Source organism: Nicotiana tabacum, chromosome 11 (assembly GCF_000715075.1).
Source record: "Nicotiana tabacum cultivar K326 chromosome 11, ASM71507v2, whole genome shotgun sequence".
In the NCBI taxonomy this organism is placed as follows: Eukaryota; Viridiplantae; Streptophyta; class Magnoliopsida; order Solanales; family Solanaceae; genus Nicotiana; species Nicotiana tabacum.
Window position 1 is genome coordinate 140,812,836 of NC_134090.1, and position 16,015 is coordinate 140,828,850.

The window sequence follows — 16,015 nt, forward strand, 5'->3', positions numbered from 1 at the left end:
GTTATGCAATGGCAGCCACTTATTGAAAAAATAGTGGCTAGAATATCATCTTGGACAACAAAGAAACTATCTTATGCAGGCAGAATTCAGTTGGTACAGCATGTTATCTTTGGTATTCAAGCTTATTGGGCTCAGATCTTCATCATCTCAGCTAAAGTTGTTAAAACAATAGAATCTTATTGCAGAAGCTATGTATGATCAAGAGAAAATGTAATTACTAAAAAATCTTTGGTGTCATGGGAAAAATGTGTGCACCTAAAGCTACAGGGAGACTCAACTTGATCAACTTAGTAATATGGAACAAGGCAGCAATCACAAAAGCAAGTTGGGAGTTGGCAAACAAGAAAGACAAACTGTGGATCAAATGGATTTATAGTTATTATATAAAGGATCAATCCTTTGCCAATATGGAAGCACCAAAACAGGCTTCTTGGATGAGGAAAATATTTGGAGCAAGAGGTAATATGGAAAGTATCACAACAATCAAGTTAATCAGAAGATAGTGATTAAGAAAGTCTACTTGAAGATGTTAGGTGAGTTGCCAAAGATTACATGGAAAGACCTAATGTACCAGAACCAAGCTAGACCAAAAGCAATCTTCACAATGTGGTTGTTAATGCATGAAAGGCTACTTACTACTGACAGGTTGAAGAAATGGAAAGTGCAAGTGGATGAGACATGTTGTTTTTGCAATCAAGCACTGGAAACAAGAGAGCATATCTTTGCAGAATGCTCATATGGCATAAACATGTGGTGCAGGCTCATGAAATGGTTACAAATTCAACCAATCATATTTTCATGGTCAGAATGGCAAAATTGAATAATACATAAGACAAAAGAGTGATCTCAAATGGTCAGAATCCTCAAAATGGTATTTGCAGAATACACACACACGTTGTGGATTGAAAGAAATGCAAGAATATTTGAGAAAAAAGCAACAACATGGGATATTCTTGCAAGGAGAGCAGTATGCATGTGCAATATTAGAGCTGAGGGATATACTTGTGTCTTATTAACAAAATATAATTATTGAGTAGGTAGTCAGATAGAAATCATATAGAAGATATTAGAATATAGTATGATAGAGAGTCAGTTGGGTTTTTTTTCTAGTAAGGAAGTCAGGTTGAGAAGACCTACTGCTTTATAAATATTTACTTTTGTGGTTATACAATGATTTAATTACCAAAAAAAAACATATTAAAGATTTAAATTAATTTTACATATATAGTTATACCAAAGTATATATTATTATCTAGTATAATTACTTATTATTACATCATGATTTGAATAAGCAAAATACGGCATTCGGTATGAATTAGAAGTCTATTCCACAAATTACTATATATTGATAATCTACCATGAAATCATAAATAAAGTCACTCACACATGATAATATTTCTCAACAGTTTCATCTTTACGTCTATCACACAAAGCTCCATATTAGTAGAAGACTTGCCTTGCATTTCTAAAGGAATATCCGAAGGCCCAACTCCTTCCACAATCTCTACAGTAATATCTTCATTAGCATAATAACTGAATTCCTTATCGGTAGAAGAATGTCATCGAATGAAATTATGTACCCATGATAATTGTAACTAGATGATTCTAAGTGTCAAACTTGAAAGATGGCATTGAGCGTAAAATAGAAATAATTTTAAATATATAAAAATAAATTTTTTTGTAAAAAAAAATAGTTAAGTATGTTGAAATTCAAATTCAAAAAGAATAATTAGTTATTAACAACACATAATGTATAATTTAATTTTATTAAAATTTAAATTCAGAAAGAAACTAAATAGTATTACCTAACCTTACTAACTTTGTCCTAAATTGCTAAGTGGCCTATTGTCATGCTGCCACTTGGCTTTATGCGTGATGCTTTTTTTTAATTATATATAAATAGATTATGCGATGTGGTTGTGAATTTATTACCTATTTGTAAGTAATTTTCGCAAATTAGATTTGATAACTGTTTTAAAGATTCGAGAACTAATAACATATAACAGAAGAAATTATAAATGATTATTTGTAGGAAGAGAATTGATAATCCAACGAAGGATGTAGATAATTTGCTTTAGTATGAAAAAAGAAAAAGATAATTTGGAAAGTTACAAGACATTACACACAAAAAAAATCAAAAATAAGAAAAGTCAATAAAGAATTTAGAAAGTTACAATATGATTCATGTACATGATATCTTTAATTTAAAAGAATGATAAAAACTAGAAACAAAAATAAAAATAAAAAACTTAAATTAGTAAAGGATAATTTGAAAAATATAAATTTATGGTGAGGATAGTTTTGTCTTGAATAAATTAATTTTTCACTTCTGCTTCTGCTTCTGCTTCTTGGAAAAAGCTAGAATTTTCTGCTTCTCCCCAAAAGCAGAAAAACTGCTTCTGCTGCTGGCCAAAAGTACTTCTCTATATTGGCCAAACTGCTTAAATTTTTTAAAATGTACTTTTTTGGAGGAAAAAAGTACTTTTGTTCTCCCATATGCTTGGCCAAACAAGCTGTAAGTGAGATGAAAGGGTGCAATCTAAAAGTTGCATCCTTTTTGGTGCCTTTTCAGAAATAAAGTGCTCGCGAAATAAAATAAAATCTGCAAAATAAAAATATAAAGAATTTGTTGGTCCAAAAGTTATCAATCACATTTGACCATAAGAATCCTAACTCGAAGCTAAGCCGAGCGATGACAATAATGCGAGGACTTATCTTCTTCCCAACCTTTTAAGTTATCAATCATATTTGACTAAATCCGAATACAAATCGCAATTCGAATGTAAGTCGAGCGACTATAACGGTGCGAGGACTTATCTTCTTTCCAACCCTTTAAGTTACTGTAGAATTGTTTTTCAATATAAGCGCAATAAATTTCTTTTCTTTATTCCATATGCGATAATATTCGTGCATTTTCTATTCGCACCTTACAAAAAAAAAAAACCAACAATCATATCATCAACTGGTTTGTCTAAAAAAAAGTTTAAGGCAAAGACTACACTAAAGGGCTAGAACCTGCATGAGCTAAAACACTAGTTAGTACTATGTATGTATCAGATTTGGGCCACATGTTTCAGCCAATTTGTTGGGAGAAATTCAAAAATAGTCAGATTTATATGTGGTCATTCAAAAATAGTTACAGTTTCAAAAGTAATCGAAATTTAGCCACTTTTTATTAAAGATAAATCTGAACGAAAACACTGTTCAAAATCCGAAAAATACTCCAGCATAATATACTGGAGTTCCAGCATAAGTATACTGGAACTCCAGTATATTATAATGGAGTTCCACCATAAGTATACTGGAACTCCAGTATAGTATACCGGTCCAGTATAATATGCTGGAAGTTCATACACAGGTGCTCCAATCTCCAGTATATTATGCTGGAACTTTCCGTGTGTTGAAGTTCCAGCATTATATGCTAGAAGTTCATACACAGGTGCACCGATCTCCAGTATATTATGCTAGATCGGTCCCTATTGCAGCAAAATAGTGGCTATTTTTCAATGATTTTGCAAACGTTGACTATTTTTTAATGACCAGTCCGAAAACTGGCTAGCCCGTGCTATTTTAACCAATTTGTTAGAAGAACTTTCTTACGTTGGGCCAATCATTTGGGTCAATTAGCCATTTTAATTTGGGCCATAAAAAACACTCATTTGTGCAATTTCTTTTAGGATTAGTTACCACATATAGCAAATGTTGATATCTTATTTATTTTAAATAAATACCCTTTTAAAAAATTATATTCCATAATTACCTTTTGATTTTTATAGCCAAATATCTATTTGTGGTCACCTCCTACCCTTAAGCCATAAAATAAGCATTGTATTATTTTTCTCTCTCCACTCAAATTTCTCCTATCCCCTCAAATTTCTCCTATCCTCTACCCCATATCTATTCTTCCTCTTTCTCTCTCATCTTCCACCTTCATCTTACTTTTACAGAGCTTCTCAAAGATATTTTTGTTTGTACAGTTTCGAATCTCATCTCTTTTCCATGGATTTGAACTGCAAAGTTTTGAAGTTTATGATGATGAAAACTCCGGTTGATTCCATTCCTCCGTTGAAAATTGCCGGCGATTAAAACAACGTCGTATCACCGGTTATCGATGGAAACAAACAGAAAATTTAGGTTCATGTTCCGAGGAAAATCATTGGCGGCGAAGACGATGTGGTAGATAAGAAGAAAGTGAAAATTGAGGTTCCTATTCCGAGGGAATTATTATTTCCATCCGCTCATGAGACGACATTAGGGTTGTTCTTGAACAAAGATGACGGAGTTTGGGGTTGAGCAACTTGAATTTTCTGTTAATATATTTCAATGTATCTCGTTGTATTTCTATGTATTTCATTGTATTCATTGTCTTTTTTTCATTGTATTTCAATGTATCTCGTTGTATTCCATGTATTTCATTGTATTCACTGTCTCGTTGTATTCTATGAATGTATTCATATATTTTTTTAATTAATATAATTTATGTATTCAGATGTATATATGTATTCAAATTGCTCTGTTTGTTATATTTATCGGCTAGGAAAAATATTCACCATATTTTCTCTAAAGATTGCTATGTTTTTGGGGTATTTTTCAATTGAGAATTTTTTATAACTGAAAATATAAATGTTGTGTGTTATAATCGAGTTTGTTGAGTTATATTAGGAGTCTATTATGTTAATTGATTCACGTTCCGTTTAAAAATAGCTGAATAGACCATGAATTGCGCTATTTACGCTACTGTATTCACAAATACATATGGTGAATACAATCGAATACAGTCGAATACAATAATCTGTCTAGCTGTAATCCCCTGTTTCATGCCGTGAATACAGTCGAATACAAAAATCTGTCTAGCTATAATCCCATATTTCACGTCTAGAAATGCTATTGTATTCATGAATACAGTAGCTTAAATACATCGAATACACTCTAAAAATTTTAAAAACATAGCTATAGGAAATAATATAGTAAATAATAGCTACAACTAGCTAATAACCACTAAAACATAATGATTTTTGAAAGTTTTTCTTTGTTTTATTTGAGCAGGCACGAAATGTAGGACAACTATTGACATATAAACTAGGGGGAAGTGTATAACTAGCCGCTTTGAGAACCGCTACTTAAGATCCAATTTAGAAAATTCTTGTAAATTTAACCTCTTCAAAATCAACTTTAGACTTGCGAGTTTGAAGTCTCAAAGACATAAGTTCGAATGTCAGAAGTTAAGCTTGGCAGCCCCTAATTTCATACATCTATCTATGAACTTGAACTACCAATATCTGAAATTCTTTTATATTTGAAACTGAGAGTAATTTATATGGTCAATCTTCATCCTTGTTAATGGCACCCATTACCCTTCAGTAGGATTTACTAACACAATATACCTTAAAAAAGTAGGATGAAAACTGCCACCTCAATAAATTTTGGAATTTTTACCTCATGTAGCAAAGGTTAACACCTTATTTATTTTAAATAAATACCATTTAAAAAAATTATATTCTATAGATACCTTTTAATGTCTATAGCAAAATATCTAATTTTGGTTACCTCCTAGCCCTAAGCCACTAAATACGCTATTCAGTTACACTATTTTCTTTCTCTCTCTATTTTCATACATGTCATTCTCTTCCCCCATTTCCTAAAAACACAACTGAGGGCCAAAATCACTCATCGGAATTAAAGTCAGCATAATGAGAAACTCATCTAGCTTGTACATAAGCGTTCAATATATTAAACACAAAAGCCATCATCGCAATACTCACCGGAAAACCACTTGTCGGCGGAGGATTCTTGATTTTCCGGCGAGCAATTTTTGATTTTCCGGCAACCTTAATTGGGTAAATGATGGTGCGATTGATGTAATGAAAAAGGTAAGGAGAAATGAGGATAAAGGATAATGGGTTGTTGTAATTTTGCCCAAAGGGAAAGAGGAGATTTGCTGCAATAGCAGATTCTTTATTTGTGTTGTGAAAAGGATTCGTGCTAGCTCTGCTCAAAAGAGAACAAAGGCACTTGATTGAATACAAAGGGTCAGAAGTAACTTGATTTTCTGTTACGAAGGGCACTTGATTGAATATGAAGGGCCTTTTTGGTGAGATTCGGGGTTTTTGCTCGACGGCGGATTCGCCGGAAATTAGGATTTGTTCTTGAACAAAGACGAAGGAGTTTGGGGCTAAGCAATTTGATTTTCTGTTAATATATTTCAATGTATCACGCTGTATTTTCATGTATTTCAATGTATTCATTGTCTTTTTTTTTATTGTATTTCAATGTATCCCGCTGTATTCTATGTACTTCATTGTATTCACTGTCTTGCTATATGCCATAAATATATTCATATGTTTTTTTAATTAATATAATTTATGTATTCAGATGTATTATATAATTTATCTGAAGATTGCTATGTTTTGGGGGTATTTTTCGGTTGAGAATCTTTTTTATACAAGGAAATACAAAATTTGTGCGTTATAATTGAGTTTGTTGAGTTATATTAGGAGTTTATTATGTTAATTGATTCACTTTCCGTTTAAAACAGTGTAATCCCCTGTTTCACGCCGTGAATACAGTTGAATACAATAATCTGTTCAGCTGTAATCCCATGTTTCACGCCATGAATACAGTCGAATACACTCGAATACAACAACTGATTAGCTGGACCTCCCTGATTCACGCCTATTTTTGCTATTGTATTCATGAATACAGTAACTTAAATACATCTAATACATCTTATAACAACAGAAAACATATATACAATCCGTAATATAGCAAATATGAATACCTAATTTTTGCGTTATTTTAACACCTTCTAAATTTATTAGTTTTTTATTATTTAATAATTTTTTTTAATTTTGTGTGTTTAATTGCGTATTTCTGATCATAAAAATACCAAAAATAGTTTTTTCTTCATTTGCGCATTTTAGAAATTAACTAAATGTTCAATAGGTGAATAATCTAGTTAATTGATCCTTGGAATAAGTTATTTAATTATTTTATTTGTTTGTATAAAATTTAGTTTAGTAAGTTTGAATAAGGAAGAAATTGGGCTAAATTTGAAAGATAAAATGGCCAAGAGTGCAAGATAAGGGGATGCCATTGAAAGGGTCTGAAACTACGTAGTTTTGCCTCAAAACTACGTCGTTTCATTAAGTGAATCAAGATTAAATCTCATCCATTCATTTCTCCCTCATCCAATGGTCCACAATCAATCTTCCAACTAGGTATTTAAGACTTAGAAATGCTGAAATTTTGCCCCCATTTCTCCCATAATTCCCTCTCTCCTCTCTCTCTTTCTCCATAACCGTCGCCCCTCCACCGCCGCCGGAAATCGCCCACCGGCGGCGGACCACCTCCAAACCATCTCAAAATTTCACCATGTAATCTCCAACACCTCCTCTTCCCATATCTCCAAACCAAATCCTTCAAAAAAAAACCTCAAACTCCTTGAATCTTAGATCTAGGAAGTTTTAACCGCCACTTTTTTGCCCAAATTCTTGAAGCTCCGGCCACTACCACTTCCACAATACCTACATCAATGGATAGAGTTCCTCAAGACGTAGCTATTGATGCTAATTTCACCCTGAAAATCCGGCGACCAAAATCCGGCCAAATTCCGGCGAACTCCCCGAACGCCTTCTTTTGGCATACCACCATTTTTTCGGCCACTTGAATTGTAAAATGGTAAAAATCCTAATCTTTTTCGTGGTTGATTTTATTTTGTCTATTATTAATTATTTTAGCATTAGTTTTTGAAGTTTGAAATGTTAAATTTTATGTTTTTGCGCTTGTTGAAGTAGTAAAATAGTTTTGTATTGATAAAAGTGAGGTAGTAAACAATACCTAAGAGTATATGGTACTTGTTTGGTTGTTTATTTACTGCTTCAAGACTCTTTAAGTACAACACTCAAAAGTCAAATTGTTTGGTAAGAAAATGTAGACTTTTGGCCAGTGTTTGAATAAAAGTTTGTCTTTGAATAGTGGAAAACAGATTTTGTTTGAAATACTTGACAAGATTTGAACCAGAAAGTCTTGATTTTTGAATTTAAGAGCAGATTTTGTAGAAAAATCTGTCAAAAAGATTGATTTTTAATTTTTTTGAAATAGCTAGTTGTTTTGATATAAATGGGAGGACACTCCATCTGACTGAGAGAGATCTCTACACACAAAAAAGAGAAAAAAACCAGTAGCTATAATATCCCTTAGCAGTTTTTGTGAGTTGATTCTTAAGTGAAAAACTTGTTTAAGGAAAATAGAGTAGTCTTGAAAGATTTTTCTGGAGTTACATAATTGTACTATTTTGCTGGGGTATTTCTAGTTTATTTTCTTGGGTTTGAATCTGCCGGCTGTCGCTGTCTTTTGCTGTTGTTGTTGCCCGTTTAATTGTTTTGCTGTTGATTTTGGAAAGAGCTGACTCTGCTGTATTTGTTCTTCTTTTTGCTGTCCAGGTAATTTTCGGACCATGTAAACTCATAAAATCGAGTTGGAATGAAAGATAATGACGCTGGAAAATTTTAGTAGCTTCATCCTTCTATTGTAATTTATTTTTATATTCTCTTGAATGTTTGATAATGTTATAACGATATGTTAGTTAATTAAATTGTGTTAAGCATCTTTAATTATTTTTATTTTTATTTTTGCAAAGCATTAGATATAATTTCACTGGGCATTTGGTTGTCTGAAAGGAGCATATATATTAAAATTTAAACCCTTGTAGCTATGTTTGTCCCTTTGTTGTCACCAAGCTAAGTTTTTATTATTATTATTATTATTATTATTATTATTATTATTATTATTATATTTTAGAGTCTCAATAATCTTTTTTTTTATCTCCTCGTGGAGAGCTAATGAAAAAGAAAAAACAAAAAGATGATTTTTGTTTTTTAACAGTTTGGGGAATGGAAGCTGAACTTCCCTTTGGTTCTCCCCGAAAACGCCCTTTCCTTTTTTGAGCCCATTTTTAAGGAACTCGAAAAAAAAAATTAGAAAATTCAAAAAGAAATATTTTATAACTCTAAAAGTTTTAAAAGGAAAAATGCGAAGGGGAAGGAAGAGATGGGTGGTCCGGGAACAACAACGAGAGAGGGCTCGTAGCCCCCCCCCCCCCCCATCTCACTCTTCCCTACACCTATTTGTTCACCCGAGATGCAGAACTCTTTTTTTTAATGAATAGATAGAGCCACGATAGGGATTATCATTTCCAGTCTGGCTCTCGAAGACTCAATATCAGAGGAAGGTTTTTTGCAAATTAGTCCCGCATTAGTATCTGAATTAGTCGAATAAAATTATAATATAATAGAGTAAGGTTCGAGGCTCACTATCATAGGCGGATATAAAGTCCTATCTTGTAGTTACAGATGAAATAGTTAAGTTGTAGATTAGAAAGACAATCTGTAAACTTATTTTTGTAAATAGTTGGCTATGGATTGCAAATAGCAAGATAGGGTCAAATCTGTAACATAGCTTTAAAAGGCCATATCTGCAGATTTAAAGTCCAAATGCCTATGGGCTTTTGGATTTTGTCTTGGACATAAGCCCATTTGACTCCATCAACCCAATAGTGGGTTGCCTCATTCAATGTCAAGACAAGCCCACATCTTACTAGTTTAAGCAATACCAATTAATAATTTTCTCTCATTAGTCTCATCTTTTAAATTAGTACACATAACAATAATTTTCTCTCATTAGTTAAGTTGTAGATTATTATTCAAGTCTTTTCTTTAATTTATTTTTAAATAAATAAAAGCAAACATAAGAAAAGCATAAAAATCAAATAAATCACACTTTATCCAAGTTTAATTCAAGCGAAATGTAGTCAATAAAGCGACCGTGCTAGAACCACGAGACTCGGGGAATGCCTTACACCTTCTCCCCGGTCAACAGAATTCCTTACCCGGACTTTATTTTCACAGATCAATAATAATAGAGTCAAACCTTCCTTTGAATAGGGATTCAAATAAAAGGTGACTTGGAACATCGGTAAAAAATCAATTCCAAGTGGCGACTCTGTAAATAAAATAATCTCTATTTCAAATTTATTACTTTAATTTTAAAAGCTCTTTAACCCACAATCCATAATATTTTACACTTATCACTTGGAGGGGTAAATCGGGGTATGACAGCTCTGGCGACTCTGCTGGGGAAATGGTAAGAATTTGAGCTTGTACAAGTTGACTTTTTTTTGGCTTTATTAATTGTGTAAATATTGTAATTTATTTGTGCCTAATGTGCTACCTGTTCGTTTTTTACTGCTTTGATATATTCTTGACTGTATATATAAATTATCTTCTCTCGCACCCCATCTGAGTCTTTTGATAAGTAATAATGTTGTGTGTGCTGACCAACTCCACAAAATTTTCTATCTAAGATAAAGCCAGTGTGCAGACCTACTCCTGGTGAAGGATTTAGTCACACATGTTTAGGCGGGGAGAACCACCAGTAAAGCCGGAACCGTTCTACGGCCGGCACGCTAACGCTCCTCGGCTCGAGTTGTCCGCTCGAGTAAGCCAGTCTAGATACCTCTCCACCAGGATTAAAACCTAGAAGAACATAACCTCATGCTGGATATCCCTATTAGGTTCGCTTTATGTGCATCACGTGTATTTAACTTAGCGAAACACGACACACGGCCGGGTCCGTATAAGATGGATATCCTTTTGAGACCAGTATGTTCACTTTTGTACTACTTATTACATCATTTGGAAGACTTGCTTGCATTGTTGACCGGCTTTAGAAAATTAGTTGAGCGGAATTAAAAAAAAACTTTCTCTTAGTTTAGCACAAATAAACATTTCTTTACTAAGATTTTGTAGTAATCTGGCGTGAGGTGTAAAAATTAATTTTCATAAAAATCAAAATAGAAAGTACCCAGTTTAACCGAACTACGCGGGTCTGATTCTCACTGGATGTGAGATACGTAGGCAAATCTCATCGGTTCCGGCCCCCAATTTTCAAAAAACAAATCCAAATATATTTCTCTTTACTTCCTTCTTTAGAAAATAATTTCTTAGACACCCGAATTTTAAAAAAAACAAAAAAAAAATTAAAAAAAAAATCAAAAATATTTTCTTCTTTTTTCTTTTATAAGTCTTTCTTCCACAAAAAAAAAATCAAAATCAGATTTTTTTTCTTCAAAAATCATAAAAAAATAAATAAATGAAAAAGGAAAAAAAATCGAAAATTCCAAAAAAAGAAATAGTTGAATTCCAAAATTTTTTTTTTCTGCTTCAAAAGTTTTTCTTTCGAAAATGGAAAGAAAAAATTGCAAAATTCAAAAATATTTTATTTCTTCTTTAGAAGTGTTTATTTCAAAAATTCCAAAAAAAAATTAAAAAAAAAAGAAACTTTAAAAACGAAAAAAAATCTTTTTTTTAATTCTTTCTTTCAACAATTCCAAAAAAAATGAAAAAAAAATCGAATTTCAAAAAAAAAATTGCTCTTCTTTAGAAGTCTCACTTTCAACAATTCAATAAAAAAAAATTCTAAAAAAAAAATTCTTTCTTCTTTTGAATCCTTTCTTTCTGTCAAAAAAAAAATCCAAAAATATTTTCCTTGTTAGGAGCTTTCGTGGAGTTATTTGTATATGAGTAAAAAACGAGAGTTAGTTTGTATACTTTATTCCTGATTTCCTCTGAACTACGTAATGATCTGATTCATGCAAGTTCGAAGCAAATAAATGCACAAGTAAAAGCAAGTAAGATGCATCAGGATGGTCATTTTCATTTTTTGGTACACCTGTCCTAGACAGACCCAACCCCTGTGTTGAGCCTCCAAAGTCAAATGCACGTGATGCAAACAAACGTTCCTACTAGGGATCCGGCATGAAGCTGAGTTATTCTAGGTTCATAACCTGGGTATTTGTTCTAGACTGTGTACCCGAGCGGACAACTCGAGTCGAGGAGGGGGCTACGTACCGGGAACCAAAAGGCCATCCGGCTTAGTAACTTGTCCGGCCTCTTTCTTATTTCAGGTATTGACACTAACAGAATAGGGAGTCTCGACCAGCAAGCTCATCCCCGGAGGTAAGAAGAGAAGGGTTTCGGCACAGTTTATATACAGTTCACATAATATCAAAACGGTAAAAGCAACATTTAGCACCTTAGGCCCAAACATGTAAAAATCAGGTAATAAACAAAGCCAAATATAACAATTCATCTAAGCTCGAATTCTTGAACCCTGAACCAGAGATTCTGGGTCCAAGTCCCCAGCAGAGTCGCCAGAGCTGTCACACCTCATTTTTCGGCTACACCCGCAAAGGGGCGTAAAAGAGAGTTTTTCCAATTAAAGGACAATCGAAACAGGATTTTATTTAAAAATTCAGAGTCGCCACTTGGGAGATTTATGGTGTCCCAAGTCACTGGTTGAATCCCGAATCGAGGAAAATATTGACTCTGTATTACATTCCGCGAACCAGAAATCCGAGTAAGGAATTCTGTTAACCCGGGAGAAGGTGTTAGGCATTCCCGAGTTCTGTGGTTCTAGCACGGTCGCTCAACTGTCATATTCGGCTTATTTATCTGATTTTTTATACATGTTGAATCTATGTGCAAATTTTAACTGTGTACCGCTCTTATTATTATTATTTTTTACCGAGAATTGCAACATCGTGAAAATACATCTCGAACCACGTCACATCAATGCACCCGTGGTTATTGACACATTTCAACTCTGTTGAGATTTGGATTTGGGTCACATAAATGTGCACCCGAGTTTAAGAAGATAACATTATTAAATACACGCCTAAAGAGACTAACGTGTGATTATTTTGGGGAAGACCGTGAAATTGGCTAAACGGCCCGTCCCTAAGTTTAAGTATTTTAAATATACATTTTGATGAGGGCCCCGCGACTTATGTGTTCTATTTATCGAGGCTCGTCTCATTTATTATTTAAAAGGCAAACCTAACAGCGACTATGATCTCCTATTTAATATCATTGTCTTTAATAATAATAAAAGAAAACTTAGTTAATTTATGAACTACTATATTAAAATAAACCTGCGTGTTTAAAAATGCCCAATTTTGGGGCCTTTGATCAAAGCATCGGGCTAGCAAGCATGTTAGAGGCCTAAGGGGGAACGGGCTTGTTACCAAATTCGAATGATCCATACAATTGGGCCATGGTATGGCCCAGATTGCTCATATTAACTTAAACGATCCTAAATGAAGTTTCTAAGCCATTAGTTTAATACCAATTCACTAATTCATTACCTATTGTAATTAAAACAAGTTAATAATGCACTGAAAGCAGGTAAACAACTCACAAAATGATTTATATTTCCCAAAACATGCAATTGACACCCCTTCTCTGTTTTTAACTAACGGACCAGCCAACGTCTTATGCCACTGCCGTCCTAACATCTAGTTCGACACTCACATGGCTACTATTACCAATTTGAACAACGGCCCTTAATGCAAACACAATATCACAGGTTCAAAAATAGAATGCTAATTTCAGTTATTTCTAGCTTTAACTGTTTAAACTGAACACACACACTAAACTAACTATAGCTAATGCCTACAATCGACACTTTAACCGAATTCCAATACTATTTGCATTCTACACTTTCCTTTTCCTTTCAATTGATGTGGTACTTTCCAGAATTAGCCATTGGCATAAAAAAACTGGCATTCAAACTTAGTCGACAGAATCCAATGATCCAGTAATCCAGTAATCCAACAGTCACAGTCCCAACTAATTTAACAGTCCAACAAACTCATTTTTTACTGCAGGGATCAGTTACCATATGCTAACATGTTTTAGTATGAACTATATTAAAAAAAATCTCATACAACTCCATTTCAGTCCACTTACTACATACCAACAGGGATCTATATACTAACAGCAGTGACTGAATAATTTAAATACATCAGTCATATATAAACCAAAACAAAATTTCAACTCTTCACGTATATTCGAACTCCATGTTTTCAGCTTACAAATGCCAGAGTTATAGTTGTGTACCTAGAAATTAGTTACAATGGAAGAAGAAGAAGAAAACAGGCAGGTCAGCAGCAGCAGATAGCACAGCCCAACAGCAACAGTAATAATCAATGCCCAGTAATATAGAACAAAGAAGAGGCCCAAGTGATGAGCCAGAAATCCAGAAGTGTTTAAAACCAAACAAGAATTACCAGACTGACTCAAAACCAGCCTGAACAAACCCAAAATCACTAGAAAACCAACCAGGGAACCTTTGAGACTCTCACAATCAGAAATCAAGCTAGAAACATGCAACTCATCAACTGGAATTCTAATTTGACTTCAGGAAACTAATGCAACAGTAGGTTTTCTCAATCTTTTCCAAAGTCAGGCAGTGTGTGCCTATCTTTGGACTTTTTCTATTTTTGTTTTGACCCTCAACCCTTACTGCCCCTTTTTTTCCGAAAAAGAAGGTCCCCCTCAATGTCTAAACCTTGCTCTATTTATCTGCCAAAAAACAGACCTTTCCCCCTCTCAAAAGTAATTAAACTAATACCACCACCATCTTTTTGCCCATGATATTCTCTTACAGGCCATTATCATGTGTCTTGAACCAAAGGCATGGGTAGCTTATAATATTCCATTAATCCTCATGCTATTATGTTTTGTTCCCAACTAATACTAAACAATTCATTAGTTTAATGGTACTTTAATATTTTACTGACAGCCCACTTAAACTAGCCAATTTCTGAACTTTTCAATCCCCAAAATACCCTCCTAAAGCCCCTGGAATCACTATCCTACCCAATCCCTTTCACTCTGCATTGAACCCTTCAACTATAACCTATTCAAACCTACCCATTAACTAAACTGAATCCAACTAACTACAACAGCTATAACCAATTCAAATCAATTAGTAATTCAAGCAACAGATGAGCTGAAATCAACTAGACGAGCATATGCCTTAATCAGATTGGAATACAAAAGACGAAACAGTCAACAGGGCTTTAAGGGTATTGAAAGATTCAGGATAACAAATGACCAATAAATTCAGTTCAATGAACTGAATATACCAACAGGCTCAGTTCTAAGCTCAAATATACCTACAAGCTCATTTTAATACAACCTTAGAACACAAACGAGGCAGGAGGGGAAACAGACAAGCATGAACCAAAAATTAGACTATTATCATGCTAATCTAACATTCAAGCATACCAGACTAATCGACGACACTTATTCAATCGATTGCACAAATTATAACACATAACAATCGACAGCAAATAGAAGCAATGATAAAATTGGACCAAATAAAAGGTCTGGTGGAGAAGGACAGAATCAATCGACAATAATTGAAAAACCAATAAAGCTACACTAAACAAAGTAAACAGAATAACCAAACCCAAAACGGAACAAACAAGAAAAGGAAAATACCTCAAGCTTTCTAGGAAACATGGATGACCCTGATTCGAACTCAAACTCGAACTGTTTAAGGTCGAACGGACCTTAATCGAGTGTTCTCAACTGAGAACACTTCGACTAAAGTCGGTTAGACCCCAAACCCTCCTTCAGTTGGGACAGATTTCAACCTCTGGCTTTCTAGGGTTCTTGGGGGTTTGATTTAGGGTTCAAGTGGTTCTGGTCTGATTCTAACCAAACCCACGGTGGTTTGGTGACGAGGGAGGTCAGGGACATGTCTGGTATGAGTTTGGGACTGGGTTGGGTAGATCTAGCTTTGCTCGAATCTTCGATTGAAGATTCGAGAAGCTGGAGGTAGATTCGAGGCAAACGGTTAGCAGATCCATAACGAGGGTGGTCAGGGGGTGCCTTGATGTGAGTTTGGGACTGATTGGGGTGGTTTCAAGATCGAAGATTCGATAAGCTTCAGTCTGATTCGAGCAAAATGGTTAAGGGATTCGTGGAGATGGCGGTTAGGTGCTCTAGGGGTGTTGGTTTCAGGGTCATCGGTGTCGTTGCCGCCGGCTTTCAGGCGAAAGGGTTTCAGGGCGGCTAGGGTTTGGAGGGTTGTTGGGTTTGTCTCTGAAGGAGACGATGAACAAGGGTGTTGCTTAGGGGGGGTGTGAGGTGAAGGGTTGAATTTATAT

At 34.2% G+C, this 16,015-nt stretch overlaps 1 protein-coding gene and 1 long non-coding RNA gene across 2 annotated transcripts; one reads left to right on the forward strand and one right to left on the reverse strand.

Annotated features, from left to right (window-relative positions):
• Positions 1–245: 245 nt before the first annotated feature.
• On the forward strand, positions 246–820 carry LOC142166034 (uncharacterized). Its single transcript, XM_075224440.1, has 2 exons — positions 246–459; positions 534–820. The coding sequence occupies exons 1-2, from the start codon at positions 246–248 to the stop codon at positions 818–820; spliced, it is 501 nt and encodes a 166-aa protein (XP_075080541.1).
• Positions 821–2,134: 1,314 nt separating this feature from the next.
• Positions 2,135–6,320, reverse strand: LOC142166381 (uncharacterized). The gene is made up of 2 exons (XR_012696783.1): positions 5,763–6,320; positions 2,135–2,602 (listed from the first exon to the last, which is right to left on the reverse strand). It is a non-coding gene; the product is annotated as an uncharacterized LOC142166381 (long non-coding RNA).
• Positions 6,321–16,015: the final 9,695 nt, after the last annotated feature.

Bases quoted from the DNA above. Each gene is read 5' to 3' on its own strand.
- LOC142166034 (XM_075224440.1), top strand. From the start codon at position 246: ATGTGTGCACCTAAAGCTACAGGGAGACTCAACTTGATCAACTTAGTA. The intron at 460-533 runs GTAATATGGAAA...TGAAGATGTTAG, and splicing joins GAAAATATTTGGAGCAAGAG to GTGAGTTGCCAAAGATTACA.